A 22,842-nucleotide genomic window follows, 5' to 3' on the forward strand; every position below is an offset into this window, starting at 1 on the left:
TGGTTTTTGAATGTTACAATTCTTGACAACTGATGTGTCCATTTATTCTTTTACATAGAGACTGTCCGGTTTGGCCAGTGTACATGATAGAGAGACATTGCTGGCACATGATGGCATATATCACATTGGTAGATGTGCAGGTGAACGAGCCTTTGATAGTGTGGCTGATGTGACTAAGTCCTATGGTGCTGTCCCCTTAATAGATATATGGACAGATCTGGCAACGGGCTTCGTTGCAAGGATAGGTTCCTGGGTGTTTTTGTTATGTGGTGTGTAGTTGCTGGTAAGTATTTCCTTCAGGTTGGGGGGCTGTCTGTAAGCAAAGACTGGCCTGTCTTCCAAGATCTGTGAGAGTGACAGATCGTCCTTCAGGATAGGTTGTAGATCCTTGATGATGCACTGGAGAAGTTTTAGTTGGGGGCTGAAGGAGACAGCTAGCGGCGTTATCTTATTTTCTTTGTTGGGCCTGTCCTGTAGTAGGTGACTTCTGTGTACTCTCCTGGCTCTGTCAATCTGTGTTTTCACTTCAGCAGGTGGGTATTGTAGTTGTAAGAACGCTTGATATAGATCTTGTAGGTGTTTGTCTCTGTCTGAGGGGCTGGAGCAAATGCGACTGTATTGTAGAGCTTGGCTGTAGACAGTGGATCGTGTGGTGTGGTCTGGATGAAAGCTGGAGGCATGTAGGTAAGTATAGCGGTCAATAGGTTTCTGATATAGGGTGATGTTTATGTGACCATCGCTTATTAGCACTGTAGTGTCCAGGAGGTGGATATCTTGTGTGGACTGGCCCAGGCTGAGGTTGATGGTGGGATGGAAATTGTTGAAATCATGATCGAATTCCTCAAGGGCTTCTTTTCCGTGGGTCCAGATGATGATGTCATCAATGTAGCGCAAGTAGAGTGGGGGCGTTAGGGGACGAGAGCTGAGGAAGCGTTGTTCTAAATCAGCCATAAAAATGTTAGCATACTGTGGGGCCATGTGGGTACCCAAAGCAGTCCCGCTGATTTGAAGGTATATGATGTCCCCAAATGTGAAATAGCTATGGGTGAGGACGAAGTCACAAAGTTCTGCCACCAGGTTTGCTGTGACATTATTGGAGATAACTGTTCCTGATGGCTTGTAATCCACCTTTTGTGGAATGTTGGTGTAGAGGGCTTCTACATCCATAGTGGCTAGGTTAGTGTTTTTAGGAAGATCACCAATGGATTGTAGTTTCCTCAGGAAGTCAGTGGTGTCTCAAAGATAACTAGGAGTGCTGGTAGTATAGGGCCTGAGGAGGGAGTCTACATAGCCAGACAATCCTGCTGTCAGGGTGCCAATGCCTGAGATGATGAGGCATCTGGGATTTCCAGGTTTATGGATCTTGGGTAGCAGATAGAATACCCCTGCTTGGTGTTCTAGGGGTATGTCTGCGGATTTGCTTTTGTGCTTTTTCAGGACGTTTCTTGAGCCGATTGGTGTAGTTTCTTTTGGTGACCCTCAGTGGGATCAGAGGGTAATGGCTTGTAGAATGTGGTGTTTGAGAGCTGCCTAGCAGCCTCTTGTTCATATTCCGACCTGGAATGATGACAGCACCTCCTTTGTCAGCCTCTTCGATTATGATGTTAGAGTTGTTTCTGAGACTGTGGATGGCACTGTGTTCTGCACGGCTGAGGTTATGGGGCAAGTGATGCTGCTTTTCCACAATGTCAGCCTGTGCACATCGGCGGAAGCACTCTATGTAGAAGTGCAGTCGGTTGTTTTGACCTTCGAGAGGAGTCCACCCAGAATCCTTCTTTTTGTAGTGTTGGTAGGAAGATCTCTCTCTATTAGTATGTTGTTCAGAGGTGTGTTGGAAATATTCCTTGAGTCAGAGACATCGAAAATAGGATTCTAGGTCACTGCAGAACTCTATCATGTTTGTGGGGGTGGAGCAGAAGGAAAGGCCCCGAGATAGGACAGACTCTTCTGCTGGGCTAAGAGAATAGCTGGAAAGATTAACAATATTGCTGGGTGAGTTAAGGGAACCACTGTTGTGGCCCTTTGTGACATGTAGTAGCTTAGCTAGTTTAGTGTCCTTTTTCCTTTGTAGAGAAGCAAAGTGTGTGTTGTAAATGGCTTGTCTAGTTTTTGTAAAGTCCAGCCATGAGGAAGTTTGTGTGGAAGGCTGTTTTTTTAATGAGAATATCCAGTTTTGAGAGTTCATTCTTAATCTTTCCCTGTTTGCTGTATAGGATGTTGATCATAGAATATCAGGATTGGAAGAGACCTCAGAAGGTCGTCTAGTCCAACCAAAGCAGGACCAAATCCCAACTAAATCATTCCAGCCAGGGTTTTGTCAAACCTGACCTTAAAAACCTCTAAGGAAGGAGATTCCACCACCTCCCTAGATAACCCATTTCAGTGCTTCACCACCCTCTTAGTGAAAAAGTTTTTCCTAATATCCAACCTAAACCTCCCCCACTGCAACTTGAGACCATTACTCCTAGTTCTGTCATCTGCTACCACTGAGAACAGTCTAGACCCATCCTCTTTGGAACTCTCTTTCAGGTAGTTGAAAGCGGCTGTCAAATCCCCCTCATTCTTCTCTTCTGCAGACTAAACAATCCCATTTCCTTCAGCCTCTCCTCGTAAGTCATGTGCTCCAGCCCCCTAATCATTTTTGTTGCCCTCTGCTGGGCTCTTCTCAATTTCTCCACATCCTTCTTGTAGTGTGGAGCCCAAAACTGGACACAGTACTCCAGATGAGGCCTCACCAATGTCGAATAGAGGGGAATGATAGACTCATAGACGTTATGGTCAGAAGGGACCAATATGATCATCTAGTCTGACCTCCTGCACAAAGCAGGCCACAGAATCCTACCCATCCACTTCTATAACAAACTCCTAACCTATGTCTGAGTTATTGAAGTCTTCAAATTGTGGTTTGAAGACCTCAAGCTGCAGAGAATCCACCGGCAAGTGACCCATGCCCTACGCTGCAAAGGAAAGCGAAAAACCTCCAGGGCCTCTGCCAATCTGCCCCAGAGGAAAATTCCTTCCCAACCCCAAATATGGAGATCAGCTAAACCTTGAGCATGTGGGCAAGACTCACCAGCCAGCACTCAGGAAAGAATTCTCTGCAGTAACTCAGATCCCATCCCATCTAACATCCCATCACAGACCACTGGGCATACTTACCTGCTGATAACACTGGTCTACAATTTTTGAGAAGTCGTCTGCTTCAAAAATAAAATGTGCTATTTATTATCTATTTTGATGTGCTGAATTCAAATATTACAATTAAAACAACTGATTGACTGTTGTTTCTAAGATATTTAAGTTTTTACATTTTATGTCTATGTATATTGTGTAGATAGTAGAGTTTTAATCATAAATTGTAAACCTAGGTCTTTTCATGTGTTTATGGTTGCTTTACGTGATATTTCACTTGTCCTGTTTATGTAACACTTTAAAAATCAGCAAAATGGTTATAAATAAAATTTATTATGAAACAAAAGGCAAAAAACTATTATGTACATAGTTTAGTCCTATTCAGTGTCTACTCGGCGCTTCTTGGCTTGTCTCTTGTATTCATTCAATGGAGCATCTCTTGTCACTGTCCAGCAATAGTCTGCAAGCATTGATGGGTTCCATTTGCCCTGATAGCCTGCCAGGAGATTCCACTGCTGTAGTCTGGAGCCCAACAGCTCTGCCTTACTCTTGGGTAGTTCCAAATCCCTGACAAGGTCATTCAGTTCACTTTGTGTTAGGAGGTGTGGTTCAGAGGAGGAGGATGGGAGAAAATGTGGGTCCTGTGACATTGATGGTTCAGGACCAGAAGTTTCATCCTCTTCCTCGTCTGACTCCAGTGAGAGTGATTCTGGTGCATCAGGAACCGGCAGTCCTTCTCTGTGGGGTACTGGGTGTATAGCTGATGGAATGTTTGGATAATGAACAGTCCACTTTTTCTTCTTTGACACACCTTTCCCAACTGGAGGCACCATGCAGAAGTAACAATTGCTGGTATGATCTGTTGGCTCCAAATCATTGGCACTGCAAAAGGCATAGATTTCCTTTTCCTATTCAACCACTGGCGAAGATTTGTTGCACAAGTGTTGCAGCATATGTATAAGGCCCACCTCTTGTCCTGATCTCCAATTTTGCAGCCAAAATAAAGGTGATAGGCTTTCTTAACCATAGTGGTAATACTGCGCTTTTGTGATGCAAAAGTCACTTCACCACAAATATAGCAGAAGTTATCTGCACTGTTCACACAAGTACGAGGCATCTCTGCTCACTTTGGCTAAACAGAAATGTGTCCCTTTGCAAAATCAAACACTGACAAATAAGAGAGCACGACACTGTATGTTTTCTAGAGCTGATATAGGACAATTTATTCAGCAGAGTGATGTAAGCTTCGTTATGATTGCATCGTCCATGACTTCTAGGAATAACATAGACTCTAGGACTGGAAGGGACCTCGAGAGGTCATCGAGTCCAGTCCCCTACCCTCATGGCAGGACCAAATACTGTCTAGACCATCCCTAATAGACATTTATCTAACCTACTCTTAAATATCTCCAGAGATGGAGATTCCACAACTTCCCTAGGCAATCTATTCCAGTGTTTAACTACCCTGACAGTTAGGAACTTTTTCCTAATGTCCAACCTAAATCTCCCTTGCTGCAGTTTAAGCCCATTGCTTCTTGTTCTATCATTAGAGGCTAAGGTGAATAAGTTTTCTCCCTCCTCCTGATGACACCCTTTTAGATACCTGAAAACTGCTATCATGTCCCCTCTCAGTCTTCTCTTTTCCAAACTAAACAAACCCAGTTCCTTCAGCCTTCCTTCATAGGTCATGTTCTCAAGACCTTTAATCATTCTTGTTGCTCTTCTCTGGACCCTCTCCAATTTCTCCACATCTTTCTTGAAATGCGGTGCCCAGAACTGGACACAATACTCCAGTTGAGGCCTAACCAGCGCAGAGTAAAGCGGAAGAATGACTTCTCGTGTCTTGTTTACAACACACCTGTTAATGCATCCCAGAATCATGTTTGCTTTTTTTGCAACAGTATCACACTGTTGACTCATATTAAGCTTGTGGTCTACTATGACCCCTAGATCTCTTTCTGCCATACTCCTTCCTAGACAGTCTCTTCCCTTTCTGTATGTGTGAAACTGATTGTTCCTTCCTAGGTGGAGCACTTTGCATTTATCTTTATTGAACTTCATCCTGTTTACCTCAGACCATTTCTCCAATTTGTCCAGATCATTTTGAATTTTGACCCTGTCCTCCAAAGCAGTTGCAATCCCTCCCAGTTTGGTATCGTCCGCAAACTTAATAAGCGTACTTTCTATGCCAACATCTAAATCGTTGATGAAGATATTGAACAGAGCCGGTCCCAAAACAGACCCCTGCGGAACCCCACTTGTTATACCTTTCCAGCAGGATTGGGAGCCATTAACTACTCTCTGAGTACGGTTATCCAGCCAGTTATGCACCCACCTTATAGTAGCCCCATCTAAATTGTACTTTCCTAGTTTATCTATAAGAATATCATGCGAGACCGTATCAAATGCCTTACTAAAGTCTAGGTATAAGGGCTTCTCCCTTATCCACAAGGCTCGTTATCCTATCAAAGAATGCTATCAGATTAGTTTGACATGATTTGTTCTTTACAAATCCATGCTGGCTATTCCCTATCACCTTACCACCTTCCAAGTGTTTGCAGATGATTTCTTTGATTACCTGCTCCATTATCTTCCCTGGCACAGAAGTTAAACTAACTGGTCTGTAGTTTCCTGGGTTGTTTTTATTTCCCTTTTTATAGATGGGCACTATATTTGCCCCCTTCCAGTCTTCTGGAATCTCCCCCGTCTCCCATGATTTCCCAAAGATAATAGCTAGAGGCTCAGATACCTCTTCTATTAACTCCTTGAGTATTCTAGGATGCATTTCATCAGGCCCTGGTGACTTGCAGGCATCTAACTTTTCTAAGTGATTTTTTACTTGCTCTTTTTTTATTTTCTCTTCTAAACCTACCCTCTTCCCGTAAGCATTCACTATACTAGACATTCCTTCAGACTTCTCAGTGAAGACCGAAACAAAGAAGTCATTAAGCATCTCTGCCATTTCCAAGTCTCCCGTTACTGTTTCCCCCTCCTCATTGAGCAGTGGGCCTACCCTGTCCTTAGTCTTCCTCTTGCTTCTAATGTATTGATAAAAAGTCTTCTTGTTTCCCTTTATTCCCATAGCTAGTTTGAGCTCATTCTGTGCCTTTGCTTTTCTAATCTTGCCTCTGCATTCCTGTGTTATTTGCCTATGTTCATCCTTCGTGATCTGACCTAGTTTCCATTTTTTATATGACGCCTTTTTATTTTGTAGGTCACGCAAGATCTCAAGGGTAAGCCAAGGTGGTCTTTGGCCACATTTTCTATCTTCCCTAACCATCGGAATAACTTGCTTTTGGGCCCTTAATAGTGTCCCTTTGAAAAACTGCCAACTTTCCTCAGTTGTTTTTCCCCTCAGTCTTAATTCCCATGGGACCTTACCTATCAGCTCTCTGAGCTTACCAAAATCCGCCTTCCTGAAATCCATTGTCTCTATTCTGCTGTACTCCCTTCTACCCTTCCTTAGAATTGCAAATTCTATGATTTCATGATCACTTTCACCCAAGCTTCCTTCTACTTTCAAATTCTCAACAAGTTCCTCCCTATTTGTTAAAATCAAGTCTAGAACAGCTTCCCCCCAGTAGCTTTTTCAACTTTCTGAAATAAAAAGTTGTCTGCTATGAAGTCCAGGAACTTATTGGATAGTCTGTGCCCGGCAGTGTTATTTTCCAAACATATATCTGGATAGTTGAAGTCCCCCATCACCACCAAATCTTGGGCTTTGGATGATTTTGTTAGTTGTTTGAAAAAAGCCTCATCCACCTCTTCCACCTGATTAGGTGGCCTGTAGTAGACTCCCAGCACGACATCACCCGTGTTTTTTACCCCTTTTAGCCTAACCCAGAGACTCTCAACACTTCCGTCTCCTATGTCCATCTCCACCTCAGTCCAAGTGTGTACATTTTTAATATATAAGGCAACACCTCCTCCCTTTTTCCCCTATCTATCCTTCCTGAGCAAACTATAGCCATCCACACCAACATTCCAGTCGTGTGTATTATCCCACCAAGTTTCAGTAATGCCAATAATGTCATAGTTGTATTTATTTATTAGCACTTCCAGTTCCTCCTGCTTATTACCCATACTTCTTGCATTTGTATATAGGCATCTAAGATACTGGTTTGATCTTGCCTCCCAGCTTTGCCCTGACCCTCCTTCCTCTCTGCCATTATACCCCGTGCTCCCTCCTGTTTCCAACCCATCTCCCAGGTCTTGTTCCCCACTTACCTGTGGGCTTTGCTCACCTGTCCCTGTCGAACCTAGTTTAAAGCCCTCCTTACTAGGTTAGCCAGTCTGTGCGCAAATAAGGCCTTTCCCCTCTTTGAAAGGTGAACGCCATCTGTTCCTAGCAGTCCTTCCTCGAATAGCATCCCGTGGTCGAGGAAGCCAAAGCCCCCCTGGCGACACCATCCTCGCAGCCAGACATTCGCCTCCACGATGCAATTCATATCATGTATGACACAATACCAGCTTCAGATTGCATCATTCATTGTTCTGCCTCAAAAGCAAGTACTGTCCAAACCCAGTCATAGATTTATTCATAGATCCAGTCAAAGATGTATTTTAGTCATTTCTGGTTTAATTTGAGATCCCTTCCCTTTATAACTCACTTATCCTCCGCCATTCCCAAGTCAAGGGTGGTATATACTGACCCAATAGCATATCTTGAAACCTAGAGCCAATCAACAATTTTAAGCATCATTTTTGTTCTCAGTGACCTAGAATTAGTAAAGTTGGACTACATTTATTTCAGAAGCATTTTGGCTGTAGAGCAGCGTAATCAAAGATCAGTTGCCAAAATTAGGCTATCCCATCATACCATCCCTTCTATAAACTTATCAAGCTTAGTCTTAAAGCCAGATATGTCTTTTGCCCCCACTACTCCCCTTGGAAGGCTATTCCAGAACTTCACTCCTCTAATGGTTAGAAACCTTCATCTAATTTCAAGTCTAAACTTCCCAGTGTCCAGTTTATACCCATTTGTTCTTGTGTCTACATTGGTATTAAGCTTAAATAATTCCTTTCCCTCCCTAATATTAATCCCTCTGATATATTTATAAAGAGCAAGCATATCCCCCCTTAACCTTCCTTTGGTTAGGCTAAACAAGCCAAGCTCTTTGAGTCTCCTTTCATATGAGAGGTTTTCCATTCCTTGGATTATCCGAGTAGCCCGTCTCTGAACCTGTTCCAGTTTGAATTCATCCTTCTTAAACATGGGAGACCAGAACTGCACACAGTATTCCAGATGAGGTCTCACCAGTGCCTTATATAACGGTACTAACACCTCCTTATCGTTGCTGGAAATACCTCGCCTGATGCATCCTAAAACTGCATTAGCTTTTTTAACAGCCATATCACATTGGCGGCTCATAGTCATCCTGTGATCAACCAATACTCCGAGGTCCTTCTCCTCCTCTGTTGCTTCCAACTGATGTGTCCCCAATTTATAACTAAAATTATTATTAATCCCTAAGTACATGACCTTGCACTTTTCACTATTAAATTTCATCCTATTACTATTACGCCAGTTTACAAGGTCATCCAGATCTTCCTGTATGATATCCCAGTCCTTCTCTGTGTTAGCAATACCTCCCAGCTTTGTGTCATCCGCAAACTTTATTAGCACATTCCCGCTTTTTGTGCCAAGGTCAGTAATAAAAAGGTTAAATAAGATTGGTCCCAAAACTAATCCTTGAGGAACTCCACTAGTAACCTCCTTCCAGCCTGACAGTTCACCCTTCAGTACGACCCGTTGGAGTCTCCCCTTTAACCAGTTCCTTATACACCTTTCAGTTTTCATATTGATCCCCATCTTTTCCAATTTAACTAATAATTCCCCACGTGGAACCATGTCAAATGCCTTACTGAAATCAAGGTAAATTAGATCTACTGCGTTTCCTTAGTCTAAATAATCTGTCACCTTCTCAAAGAAGGAGATCAGGTTGGTTTGGCACGATCTACCTTTTGTAAAACCATGTTGTAATTTGTCCCAATTACCATTGACCTCAATGTCCTTAACTACTTTCTCCTTCAAAATTTTTTCCAAGACCTTACATACTACAGATGTCAGACTAACAGGCCTATAGTTACTCGGATCACTTTTTTTCCCCGTTTTTAAAGATAGGAACTATGTTAGCAATTCTCCAGTCGTACGGTACAACCCCTGAGTTTACCGATTCATTAAAAATTCTTGCTAATGGGCTTGCAATTTCATGTGCCAGTTCCTTTAATACTCTTGGATGAAGATTATCTGAGCCTTCTGATTTCGTCCTATTAAGCTGTTCAAGTTTGGCTTGTACCTCAGATGTGGTAATATCTACCTCTATAGCCTCATTCCCATTTGTCATCCTTCCATTATCCCTAAGCTCCTCATTAGCCTTATTAAAAACTGAGGCAAAGTAGATACTTTTCAACCACATACAAAGGTAAAACAACTGATCTAGTTGAACTTTCACCTGGAGTATCTGTTTTGGGACTAACTTTTCTGTGGTATACGTTTTTCAAAATGTGGAGGTTTCTTCCAAAGGAACTTATTACAAAGTCTGGTGATAGGTAGATGCAGAAGTCAATGAAACGGCAGCTTCCATATCAAGCTCCATTCTTGTAGGAACTCCTTCGATCGAGGGTGTGATGCAGATGCCATCCTTATGCCAACTTCTGATAACACGTGCAGTGCTAGGTCTTGGTTAGTGTCACTAGAGCTTTTGCCCTTTTTCCATACTATGAATCTCCAACTTTCATTTGTTCTTGGGTTCAGTCAACATACGTGTCTTCTTGAATGGACAGTTATTAGCTGATTATTGAGCTGGGCAACAGGTTATGGCAATGTGTCCTTTCTTCCTTGCACTTCCTGCAAATGACCTAGTGTGCAGGCCTTCTTGCATGCATAGTTTGTACACACTGGCTGCATGGAAATTCCCTACATTATTCTATCTGCCTATTCAGGTGGTCATCTTTGCGGTTCACACTAAATTGTTAGAGAATTCCTCCATGTGGTTTCCATGATGATAGCTGCTTAAACAGCCTTCTTGAATGTAAGCGCTGATACAATCAGTAACTTTTTCCGGATCTGATCATTGTGTAATCCAAAGACACATTTGGTCATGCAGGGCATCACTTAATGTTTGTCCGAATTGATAAAGCTCTGATTACCTTTCCCAAATTGAAAGAAGGTTCTGTGTAGCTCGAAACTTGTCTCTTTCGCCAAGAGAAGTTGGTCTAATAAAAGATATTGCTTCACACTCTCTTATTCTGAGACCAACATGGCTACAACAACACTGCAAACAGAATTTTGTTTAGGCATACAGTAGCTCAGACTTTGTTTTGCTCCTCCAAATAATCATACACTTAGATGCGTGTGTTGATAATTAATCCCCTGTATGAAGTTCTGTGTTTAAAATGTTTGTTTACATATATCTGCATGGAACAACTGTTCCCATTGAAGGTTTCCTAATTTTACAGTATTATATATTAACGTGATTTGTAATAGTCCTCATGGGAAGTGATTTTTTTTCTGAAGACACTGTAGTTCATAACTAAATAAATGCTCTCATGTTATGGGTGCTTTGTTCTCTTGATGGCTTTTGTAATGGTATTGTCACAGCAAGCCACATGCTGGTATTACCAATTTGTTTTTTTAAACATTTTTATAACACGAAATGCTTAGTTCATACTTTTCTCCCCTCATTCCTCTCATGCACACTGTATGTACAAACCATTACCCATATATCTAGACTCTGATAGAATCAAGAGCAATATAAGGAATTCCTGAGTTTGTATAACTGATATTTATAGTGTGTGGTAAGTATTACTGTAATAGAATACATGCTGCAATGAAATAAATTCATGGGGGGCCTAGAAAGTTAAGGGATAAATTCTTGGAGATTAAAATCATTCTTGCATTCAAATCTGCGGGATGTATTTTCAAGCACTTTAAACAGATTGTCATCTTCGGATTTTGTGTACTGAGTGCATAATCTACAGTTAAACCCTCTTTATTTTTTGTGGAGAGCCTTCGTACAGATTACGTAAGTGCATTTATCTTTCAATAAGAAATCAATTCAAGTGAGTTTATATTTATCCAAGTGTTCTAAATTTGATATTTCAGACATGCAAGAAAGCATTTCAGTCAGGCTGAAGGAAGTCAGCTGGATGAGGTCCGACAAGTGATGGGAATGTTGGCCTTTCCTTCAGACACTCATATTTCCCCCTATAAGGTAATTTTTCTATATATACAGGCTGAAAATTCCAAGGTAAGCACTGGGACAATGTATTGATAAATTGTATGTGAAATATTCTTGTGTGCTTAGTATCCATCCTATTAAATATCCACTATAGTCCTTAATTTTAATAATTTTTGCTCATAAAAATCAATCCAACTAAGTTAGTTTATTAATTGCATTTTTAAATCCATTACTTTGTTGGTGGAAAGATGATAATGACAGGAAGTATCTAAACACACAGTATTTGTCTAGTATTAAAACTGGGTATATAGATATAGTAATTACTGGTAGTGATCATACCCAGATTTGAATTGACAATGACCAACAAACTTCCTGCAAATCATAAATACTTTTGACATTACATTGCTATTTATAAAGAAGTTTGATTATCTCCTTTGCATGCAGAAAGGAAAACATGCTAAATAGTGTTTCTCAACATTAGAGACAAGAAAATAGAAAACGATAAAACAATTTATTTTACATAAGTAAATATAGGTGTACCGTTGGACATTTTGTATAAATCTTAGCTGAACAGACAAAGCAAAACACTTGGTAGTATTTTAGTTACTAATTGAATGCATTTATTTACTAATAAAACTTACCGTGTTGGTAACAGTATTTTTTTAAAAACCTCTTGTTAATTTCAAAGGCCTGAGAGAAAATAGATTGGATCATATTCCAAAAGTGTCTCTTGAACCATACTACAGGGTAGAAAGTGTAAAGCACTTATTTTTTATTTACCAGAAGGAGAATGCATGTGCATCATTATGAAACTCTGCTTAGCTGAACATGCAGAGAGTTTAGACCTTCGTGGAGCCTGTGTTTTGCTGCAAATCTCAGTTTGGAGAAATGCAGAATTTGAATGAGATGGTACAAGAAAAGAAACTACTATGATTTATATAGGGTCATATGATGCTATCAGAACAAAAGACACTGGAAATGTTATGGTACAGGCTTTTTTCCTGGAAATTATAAAAAGTTTTTATGTGCTAGTTCGTTAATGATCATTTTCATAAATTGAGAGCCAGGAAGAGCAGACATGCACTGAGACTCCACACGTAACAAAATTTCACCCTAGTTTAGCCCTCAGTATTTTAAGACTTAGGCTATCATACAAGTCTTCCAGTGATTCATTGAGGAAGAACATTCCAGTGCTAAAGGGTATATACTGAAAACCGAGTGTGATGAAGGATTTAAGATTCATTTCATAGGCCTCTTAACATGCTATTTTGGAAGGTCTACTAAATTAAATGCTAAGTAGATCAACCTTTTTTTCCTCTTTCAGTGAAATCAATTTCCTATATCCTTGCTGCTCTTATCGATATTACAGAAAAATAGGTCTGTTTTATTAAGGGTCTCTTTATTAGCCAAATCTCAGCTTGCTTTCTAATATCTTGTGGGCCTTATAGAAATACTCTAACCCCAGAGTTAGATTGTTTTAATTCAAAGTAATTTACATAATGATTAAAATCCATGATTTAAAACTAGGTTTCTGACTTGATTTAACTCACCGATTTTAATCTTGTTTGGCTTTTGTACTTTTATTTTTCTAAAGAAAAGCTGATACTCATTAGATGGTGACTGTTAAAACTCATTGATTTGCAACTAAATATAACTTTTACACTAAATTTAGTGCTTCCTTTTTGCTAACCAGGAGGATAGACAATAACTATACATATTTAAGCAATTATATAGATTAACATATATGCTTAAGTTGTAAAAGCAGCAAAGAATCCTGTGGCACCTGATAGACTAACAGACGTTTTGGAGCATGAGCTCATGCTCCAAAACGTCTGTTAGTCTATCAGGTGCCACAGGATTCTTTGCTGCTTTTACAGATCCAGACTAACACAGCTACCCCTCTGATGCTTAAGTTTTACATTTTTAATTAGAAAATGGTGAATGACATTTCTTACGTACTAAATTCACTTTTTACTTGTAATTTGAGTTGAGCTGCATTTGGATGGAAACTGAAATTCAACTCCTAGTTTCTCAACTTCGAGTGAATAGTGACTGACTTGAACTGGTTGAATAAACTGAACTGATGAAAATACTCTCTATAACAGCAGAAGAGGCTACTGATGACAAAAGTTGGTTTAGCACTTTAACAAACTCTGGTTCTAGGTGCTTAGCCAGTGATTCTACCAGTTCAGTTGTTTGACTTTCTTTGAAACTTGACAGCACCCACGTAGTGCTTATTATAATTATTATTTAAATTCAGTACAAATAATACTATGTTTAGGGCTTAACATAGGTTGTCATTATTTCAAATTTAATTTTAAATAGATTTATTTTTTAAAAAGCTGTTTAAATAAAAATCCAAAAAAAATTAAATCTGCTTTTGTCCACACTGATTCTAACCAGCGCTTACATTCCTGATTTATGTAATAGATGCTCTTAGATCTAAGTGTGTGTTCAGCCAGATTCTTGTACTGAACAAACACTACTACAAGGATTATTTTTATATAAAAATCTACATTAAGTTGTGATGGGGCGGGAATCACTACCTCAGTGCCTCCTGCTGGCCGTGCTGGGAATTAACTCTTGGTTGCCAATGCACCTTCCTCTAGTGGTGTCTCACCTCTGTCACTTCTGCTCCATCTCTAAGACCAGCATGGCTCCCTGGATCGCGGCGTCCTCTTCTGGACACAGCCTTGTGCTCCACTCTGCTTTCTCCCCCCTTCTGGGGGAACCAGCTGTCTGTAGTCCATCAACTTGCCACTGTGGCCTACTGCAGCCTTCAGTCTAGCCCCTCACCTCAAGGGGTAAACTGCAGTCTGAATACTGGCCACCTCCCCTGTGGCAACTGGGGCGGGAAAGGTGTGGGTGTGTGTGGGGGGGAGTTCAGGCTCACCCTGTACTCCGGGCCCCGACTTACGGACCCCATAGCCAGCGGCCATGTGCTGCTGCTCCTCCAACTCCCACTGCCTATTTCCCTCGGCCACTTCCACGTAGCCCTAGCCCCTTCCTGGCCCTTTGTATCAGGGGCCTCAGTCTGGCAGTCCTCAAAATGGAGCTCCATATTGTTCCCCTGACCCTGCCCAGCACTGCTCTATCCAGGATACTCCTCTAAGGCAACCAGTCCTTCTCCCTTGCGCTCCAGGGAGACACTGCCCTTCTTATACAGCCCTCCCTGGCCCTGATTGGCTGTTCCAACAAGCCTTCTCCTGATTGGCTCTCTACAAGCCCTCCTCTCATTGGTTGGGTTTTGCACAGCATTCCTGAGAGTGGTTTTAACCCTCCATCTACCTGTGTGGGGCAACCTCCCCACCAAGATATTGACAAGAATGTTGGGTTGTTTTTTTGGCTTTTGGTATAGATCTCAGTGGCTGCTGCCTACATTGGGGCCTCTTTTGATGGTTTTTCATTGTTGTTGACTTTATAAGTGCCTAGAATTAATCTTGATTAAACATCTTTGGAATTTGACTTGTATCCAAGAAATAATATTCAGATCATCTTTTAACTCAGTAAGACTTTTTTCTTTAGCCTTTTGACATCTTAAAGTGCTTTTCTAGATTATAATCACATTGATGCAGACTATAAAGGATAGTTAAATAATCTAGAAAATCTGTGAACGCTTACTGAATCCACTATCAAAATGTATATCAATCATTAAATATAAAGTGGGGCAAGGGACATCAAATTGAGGCGGGGAGTAGGAGACAATTTTTATATATTGTTTTCCCTAAATAGCAGATTGCTTTGGAAATGGTCTCAGACATTATTTAGAGGTGACACTGCCAACCACAGAAAAGCTTCACAGTCCCCTGGTAACAACACATCAGAAGTTTCAAGTCTTCACCACTGATTTGTTGACTATGTTAACAAGGAGTAAAAAGAATAATTTCCCCCTTTTTAACCAGTAATAAGCAATGTACTAAGGTTCATGTACTCTCAGAGAAGGAGGAACTGGGGAAAGCTATTTAAACAAAAATGTTTTCTCACAGCAATAACCAAGGAAGAGGACAAAATCACTGGGCATGCAGTTTACCGGAAATGTTTGATCTTCCTGCCTAAATATATGCAGAGAAGATTTTCAAAAGCACAAAGAAATTAGGCTCCCACTGACTTTTTGAAAATCTCCCTATGTTGCTTTGTAACTCAGTCATCAATTTGGTACAGAAATAAGGATATATTTTTTAAAATATTGAATCCCAACACAATCTCACGCATCTTCCAAAAGCAACTTTTTTTTTAAACTCTGAAGAGTTATATTTGAGCCAGAAACAAGTAACTTCTTGGAGGGATGATTTTTTGAATTTCCAGAAGGGATAAAGTTATCAGAAGTAGAGAACTCAACCCAACCATTCCTGCTATAAGATGGCAGAATCTTACCACTGGGCTAAAGGGCTCCCAAGAGTGTCTTCTAGTTTAGATGTGGAATTCTGTATTCAGGCACTACAAAAGGATATCAGGGTACAACATAAATAAAGGGCAAACCTCTGTCTGCCCTCCTTCCTTGTCCTGACTTTGGCAGCAAATTGTAGCCTTCCATAGCTTTCCCAATTTCAAGGGAGATCTACAAGTTGATAATCTACTGCAATTTAGTTTGGGCATCAAGTCTGCTAAACTATTTGGCAGAGTACTGAGTATTTCATCATCTGTCAGTATCATCCTGAGTCTCTGTTCTTGGCAGAAAAACTGTAGAAAGATTAACTTTACATTGGCTGGCTATAATACAAAGGAAGCAATTTTTGATATGTAAGCATTGTTGCCCAGCAATTATTGTCATTACATATCCTTCAAGTTGCATATAGCAAAACTTGTTCAGAGACCATTTAATAAAGTTGGAGACAGATCTTTTTTTGCCTTTTCTCCTGGTAATGGAGCTAATAATCTTTAGTGAGAAGTTTTTTGTGAACTATTAAAATGGTGAGGTAGTCACAATCTACTGCTTAAGCAGTAGACTGTCTAGTAGCATGTCTTCTAGCTGCAGTAGTGTCTTCTAGCTGGTGATCCATTTCCATTGATACCAAATTTCGCATCATTTAGAAATGAAGTAGTGTATACAAGTGTGATATTCTTTGTGCTTAGTTGATTTCTAAAATGTGACCACTGTAGAAGAGACTTCATATGACAACTTTGGTTACACATACACCTACAGAGAGAGGGAAGGCGTGTTCAAAAAAAGACCATAGAAGATGAACTCCTTAGCTTTGTGTGACATACATAAACTCATGGAGAGAAACTAATAAGCAATATGTTTTCATTTTGCTGCAGAACTTTTCTAGCCAGAATCTTGGAGTACAAAATAAACTTTATTTTTGTGAGCAATGTACAGTTCTGCAAATTCTGGTCATTATATGTATTCCACTATGGGTACACATGCACTTCATGCACCTGAGAGAGGAGAATTCTAGCAAGTAGTGTCCCTTGGTCTGCACCTGTTCTCTTGTTTTCCTTGTGCTCTGTGCCAAGGGTACAAGGGATAGTGTGGACCAACACCTCTCTGGTTCCTTCTTACTGCTGTGTCGCCTGGCTTGGAATCTCCAATGTCCAGAATTGACACTTTGAAAAATTTGCATGAAAAAATTGTCAAAGTTTTTATAGGTTTTTTTTGTAAGTTTGGTTAATAATTTAGTTACAATTCCTACTTTGGGAAATCCAGCATGGGACTTGTCTTAAAGCCTGGGCATAATCTTTGTGTCTCCTGCCCCTGCATATTTTCAGTCAGCGATGATCAACAGTACTGCCTCTGCTGCCTCAGAGAAACTTGTATATCCACTAAGTGCGGTATCTGACACTTCTTTCCCAGTCTAACATGGCAGGCAAGAAAACTCTGGCTTCAGAAGCATCTAATGGAACTCACCATGAGGCTCCAGGCTGGATAGACCTCCCTGTACTTCAGTCTAACACACACAGAAGTGCACCCTTAGCTTGGTGTCTGACTGAGGAGTGGGAATGACTGGATTGAAGGACCATTTGTCTCAGCCTTCTTGTGAGGGTAAGGGCACTCTCCTAATCATAAAAATAGATCCTCTCCTAGATTTACTAGGAGAAGGGATCCATTCCCAACCTCATGCAAGTCGAGCAAGTCCTCGCACACGGGACACAAGGACTTACGTCCTCCTGAGCCATGTGGCTGTGATCAGAAGGCATATAGGACAAAAGCTCCTTTAATATCCACTGCATCATCATCAAGCACCAACCATGGCACCAACTAAGACACAGCACTGGGCGATGAAATTGGCATTTTACCTTCAGAGAATAAAATAGATCAGAAAGTCACCTAGACTGTTTTTTGCCATAGTGGAACAAGCCAGATGACAAGCTGTTTCCTCCCAGAGGATATCCAAGTGCATCCCTGGTTATATCCTGTTTTATCAGCTGCCACACCTTCCTCCCCCATGGAGAGTACAGGCTCTCTCTACAAGAGCACAGGCAGCCTCAGTAACATCACTTCCAGAAATACAGCTGCTTGATATCTGCAAGGCAGCAGGGTAGATTTTCATCCACACATTCATGAGGCATCATGCCTTGGACCAAGCCTCTTCCACTGTCTCATCCTTTAGGACAGTGGTTCTACAAGCAACCATGTCCACTGAAGGCAGGACAAGAAATAATGTGCTTAATCTGAGCCAGGGGAGATTTAGGTTAGATATGAGAAAAAAATTTCTAACTACAAAGATAGTTAAACTCTGGAACAGACTTTCAAGGGGTGGTCTAGGTTTACTTGGTCATGTCTCAGCACAGGGGGCTGGACTTGACCTCTTGAGGTTTCTTCCAGCCCTGCATTTCTGTGATTCTGTACTACCTGCTTGTCATTCACTCAGAGTGGAACACACACAAGGACCAGCGTTCAAAGAAGAAAGTGAAGTTACTTAACCTTTGTAACTCAAGTTCTTCAGGATGCGTGGGCCTTGTCTGTATTCCACTACCTGTCCTCCCTCCCCTCTGCTTCAAATCATCTCTGATTTGCAATAAGAGGAAGAAATGGAGAGGCATTGGTCCACATTGCTCCTTTATATACCTTCAGAATGGAGCTTGAGGAGAACAAGGGCTCACTCCAACAGACACTATTTGCTAGAATTCTCTGGTCTCAGGCACATGGAGCAGATGAATACCCACAGCAGAATATGGATAGGGACCGCACATCTCAAAGAACTCCAGTTACAAAGTGTAGCATCCCTATCTTCTTTTCATGAAAATGAATGACTTTGTAATTACCATTCTTTTTTTTATTTTTAATGTACTCCACAGGGTTACAATGTACTTGTAAGGATGCCGGGGCAAGGCGAGGGAATTCTTTAACAGAAACAAATTCATACCATACATTTTCTCTAAACCAAAATTATGCTAAGCTTTCAAATTAACAAAGGCTTTTTCTCTGAAACTAAACATCCTTTCTGTTGAATTTTAATGCTTAAAAAAAGACTGAGCTGTATGGCCTGCATTAGACTGTTTATTACCATCCTTGTAGTCCTGTCTTGCAAACAAGTATCAGCAGGGTTAGTCTGACTTGAAATGGAAAAGTTCATGCCTTTTCAACTGACATTTGTTCAGTGGCTTTAAAATAGACATTCCAGAGCATTAATTTTGTTTCATAAATGGGCCAACGTTCCAGAAAATTAAATACTAACAATGGTAGCAGGCATTAAAGAGCCTACAAAAACTCGTGTGTTTGTATAATCTCCTCTAATAGAAAAGGAGTCGAAAATATCTAGAACCACCCAAAGATCACTGGTTTTGGTGGGGGCAAGGATGAGCGTATATACTGTGTGCACAAATACAAAGCATCTTTGAGAACAATCATTTACTTAAACTTTTTCTATAAATTGATTCTATTGTGTGTGCCATATAAACTGTAGCATTTTCTTTGAGCCACGGTGTCATATTTATACAAATATATTTATATGTATAAAGTGGAAAGCATGTTTTAAAACTGAGACTTTTTTTGTAAAACATTTTTACTTTTTCCTAATACACCAGCACTTTAAGATGCTATCTCTTCATTTTATGTTAATTTCAGTCATGGGAGTGTGATATGTAATTTGCTACTTTGAAACAGTTTTCTGCAAGAACTATATTGAAAATACTTACTGCTGTGTTTTTTCTACCAGGATCTCTTGGACCCTGCACGATGGAGAATGCTGATTCAGCAGTTTAGATATGATAATTACAGACTACATCAGCTGGGGAACAATTCTGTTTTTACTATAACACTTCAGGCAGGCCTTTCAGCTATAAAAACACCGTATCCTTTAATGCAGTAAAGCAATGTGAAAAGCATTAAAAAAAATTGTCTTGTAGAAAAATTCTTTGAGGAATATGTGTGAAATTTGAATACTTTCACTTTTCATTTGTAAAATGTGAGTTTAAATGGCCATATCTGTGCTAAAACAAAAATGTTAGTAAAAACAAATGGAGGCAATTAAACAAAACGTGCCAAAAAAACCCCAACCTCTAAATACAATAGATACTACATACAATGTATACACATTAAACTTGGCCTGCGGTCTGGTGATTTGACCTAGGAATAATACATTTGCGGTGGATGTTGATTAGAATCAGAATTTTAAAAATTCCTTTATCATAAAATACTCTCTACCCTAATGCATTGTATGTGAATATACAAGGAAGTGTTCTAAATCTTTGAATTTCTTAACCAGGCACTCCCGCAGAACGTTTAAAATGGGAATTTTGACCATAGTGTTCATACTCACAATAGACAAGATTCTTGCAGATCCCTCTCCCACATCAGAAGTTCTACCCCTACTAAATGCCAGACACTTGCTGCTCTCTCTTGGTGGTTTTTTTGTTTGTTTTGAAATGTACAAAATCAGCTACCCTTTATGTGCTTGTGAAGTTGAAACAAAGAAACTCATTAGTCACTGAAGTTCTGTAAATTGCTTAAGAATATGTACCTCACTTGTACAGCAGAGAAATTATCAGCCATTTTCACTCTGTGCCATAACAAATTAACTCTTGACTCATTCAATGACTATTGTTCTTTGACTTGCTGTTATACAGACAGTGTTATAAAGAGGATGGCAGTTCAAAAAACCCAGACTGCCCCGTGTGTAGCAAATCTCTGAACAAGCTGGCTCAGCCTCTGCCTATGGCACATTGTGCCAACTCCCGACTAGTCTGCAAGATTTCAGGGGATGTAATGAATGAAAATAATCCTCCCATGATGTTGCCAAACGGATATGTCTATGGATACAATGTAAGTGTTTCATGTAGGGACTCCTGGAAGTCTGAGCTGCAGGTGGGTATACTTCCTGTAGCATATGAGAGCTCTTGAATTTGTTGGAAGGCAAACTTGAGGCACCTTGTATGTTTAAAGGATGGGGTGAACTATTGATTCTCATAATATTGTTTTAAGAGACTTTATTTTTAATATTTGATCAGCAAATTATTAAATATGAATTTAAATGAAACCAAATGGGATTGAGATGAATCCTTAAATCTTAAACACAAAAAGTTACTGAGCAAGGTTTTTGTGAAACATCTTTATGCTACAAAGTAGCTACTACAAACATACATTTTGTTCACTAACTGTTGAAAATTAATGTATTGACTATTTATATTTACTGTTCAAAATCTAATCATTCTTTTCATGGCTCTTTTTTCAGTCCTTGCTTTCTATTCGTCAAGATGACAAAGTAATTTGCCCAAGAACCAAAGAAGTCTTCAACTTCTCACAGGCTGAGAAAGTCTATATCATGTAGGTCCATAAAATATATGATGAAGTGCCACTGGAATTTTGACACAGGATTTATTGGCATGCCCTGGAGAACAGGGCTTTATGTGTGGCAAAGAAGCAAAATCTGCCACCTTGGGGATCAGACCTGTCGGTGGCATTATTGTTTCTTGCGACCAAAGATCAATGAGCAACAGTACACACTCTTAAAAAGAGAGGAAATATGACTTAAGTTTATACTTGGGGCGGGGGGGAACCACACAAATTTTGATTGTTATTGTTTTGTAACACAAGGTAAAAAATTGGATTCATCTCAAAAATACTTTCATCTTTCAAAGGAGAATTTTCTTTAAAGATGGACATTTGCACTGGGGAAAATGTTACAATAGATTTGAAACTAAATCCATTTTTCTTCCCTCCATTTTTCACAATTGTCCAAGGCCCTTTTGTTAATGAAGATTTCAGTTAATACAAGTGTTTTCTCCTTTAAGCTGCTCTTTGCCTTCTTTTCTGATCCTCTTGTGAAGTAATAATCCTGAATTGGGTCGTTGTAATTTAGTTCCATGGGGAGATACTGATGTCATTGATGCAAGACTGGCCTCACTGGAGGATCAATGAGAGACTGGTTTGAAGGAGTATGAAATCTTTTTTTCCCCAAACGCAAATATTTTAAGAAGGTTGCATAAATATCAAAAGGAATGGAGAACATTTCAGGCAAAATACACCACTTGTTTGGATGTTCTTTTTCCAGTTTACCATAGTGTTAAAGTCCTTCTAAAGTTATTAGTTATGTGCATAGGGTTCAATATCAAATCATTAGTGCTACTGCCTTATTTCTTGCTTTGAGAATGTACTCACTTGAAAATCAACTGGTATCCTTAGGTGTTGGGCAAAGTTTTGGAAGATGCCTTGCAGGATGATTACATAATTTTAGGGTCTAAATAGTATTAATTACTGAAACTAATAGTTCAGTTTTAATTACTACAGAACACATCCTTATGACTTTTTTCAAGAGAATAAACCATTGTAGTTTAAACAAAACCATATTGTAGAGGTTTGTATTTAGCGCTTATTTTTGCATGTTGATGTTGATTAGCTAATAAAAGATTGTACATGTAAAACCTGTTAATAAAAATTGTTTTCCATTTCTTAATGATACAAAATTAGAAAGCTGCTTTGTATTTATAATGCAAACAAGTTTCTTTCCAGTTATATAAGTACATGTCTGAAAATGGAAGTTCCCCTTCTTTAGCAGTCATCTTGTGGAAAAAAAATAAAGGAAAATCTTTGGTCATAACAAATTTTCTTCAAGCAATCTGACCAGATCACCACCATTAGTTTAAAATTATCACTCTGTATATGATAAAAAAAGTATTACAGTTCACAGCCTTATCAAACTCCATTCAGCATTTCCTCAAATAGGGTTATATGATATTCTGGTGGTCTGCTAAAATGGTTTTAGAGGATATATCAACACAATAGTTCCGTAAGCACTTCTGAACAGAACCTCCTTCCAAGAACATGTAGTTGTGTGGCATCTGCAGTGTTTCACAGTTACGGATTCTAATCCGTATGTGGCAGCCAGTCTGTGGAAGTGGGTAGATAAAGAGGGAACCTCTAGAGAGGTGCTGAAAATGAAGTGTTTAAACACACACATTATTGATGCACATGAGCTAGTGCAGTTATTGTATCATATGGGTGTAAATTTGGCAGTGACTCCTATTTTCTTGCCCTCTTGGAAATATTTTCAGTTTCATTCAGTGTCTGCGGAGGAAGTATTTCTGGAAGTAGCAGGGAGATGCACTCCTGTGGGAGGCAGAGGGAAACGGACAAAGGAGGTGCTTT

At 39.9% G+C, this 22,842-nt stretch overlaps 1 protein-coding gene across 7 annotated transcripts in view; it reads left to right on the forward strand.

Annotated features, from left to right (window-relative positions):
- Positions 1 to 22,118, forward strand: part of MAEA (macrophage erythroblast attacher) — a 125,156-nt gene extending 103,038 nt beyond the window's left edge. For all 7 annotated transcript variants that reach the window (XM_030563472.1, XM_030563470.1, XM_030563467.1 and 4 more), the window contains 4 exons: positions 11,240 to 11,348; positions 19,415 to 19,548; positions 20,325 to 20,520; positions 20,930 to 22,118. In XM_030563472.1, coding sequence (XP_030419332.1) covers positions 11,240 to 11,348; positions 19,415 to 19,548; positions 20,325 to 20,520; positions 20,930 to 21,025 — 535 coding nt within the window. In that variant the 3' untranslated portion in view covers positions 21,026 to 22,118. The remainder of the gene's footprint in view (positions 1 to 11,239; positions 11,349 to 19,414; positions 19,549 to 20,324; positions 20,521 to 20,929) is intronic.
- The last annotated feature ends 724 nt before the right edge of the window (positions 22,119 to 22,842 follow it).

Source organism: Gopherus evgoodei, chromosome 5 (assembly GCF_007399415.2).
Source record: "Gopherus evgoodei ecotype Sinaloan lineage chromosome 5, rGopEvg1_v1.p, whole genome shotgun sequence".
Taxonomy (NCBI): Eukaryota; Metazoa; Chordata; order Testudines; family Testudinidae; genus Gopherus; species Gopherus evgoodei.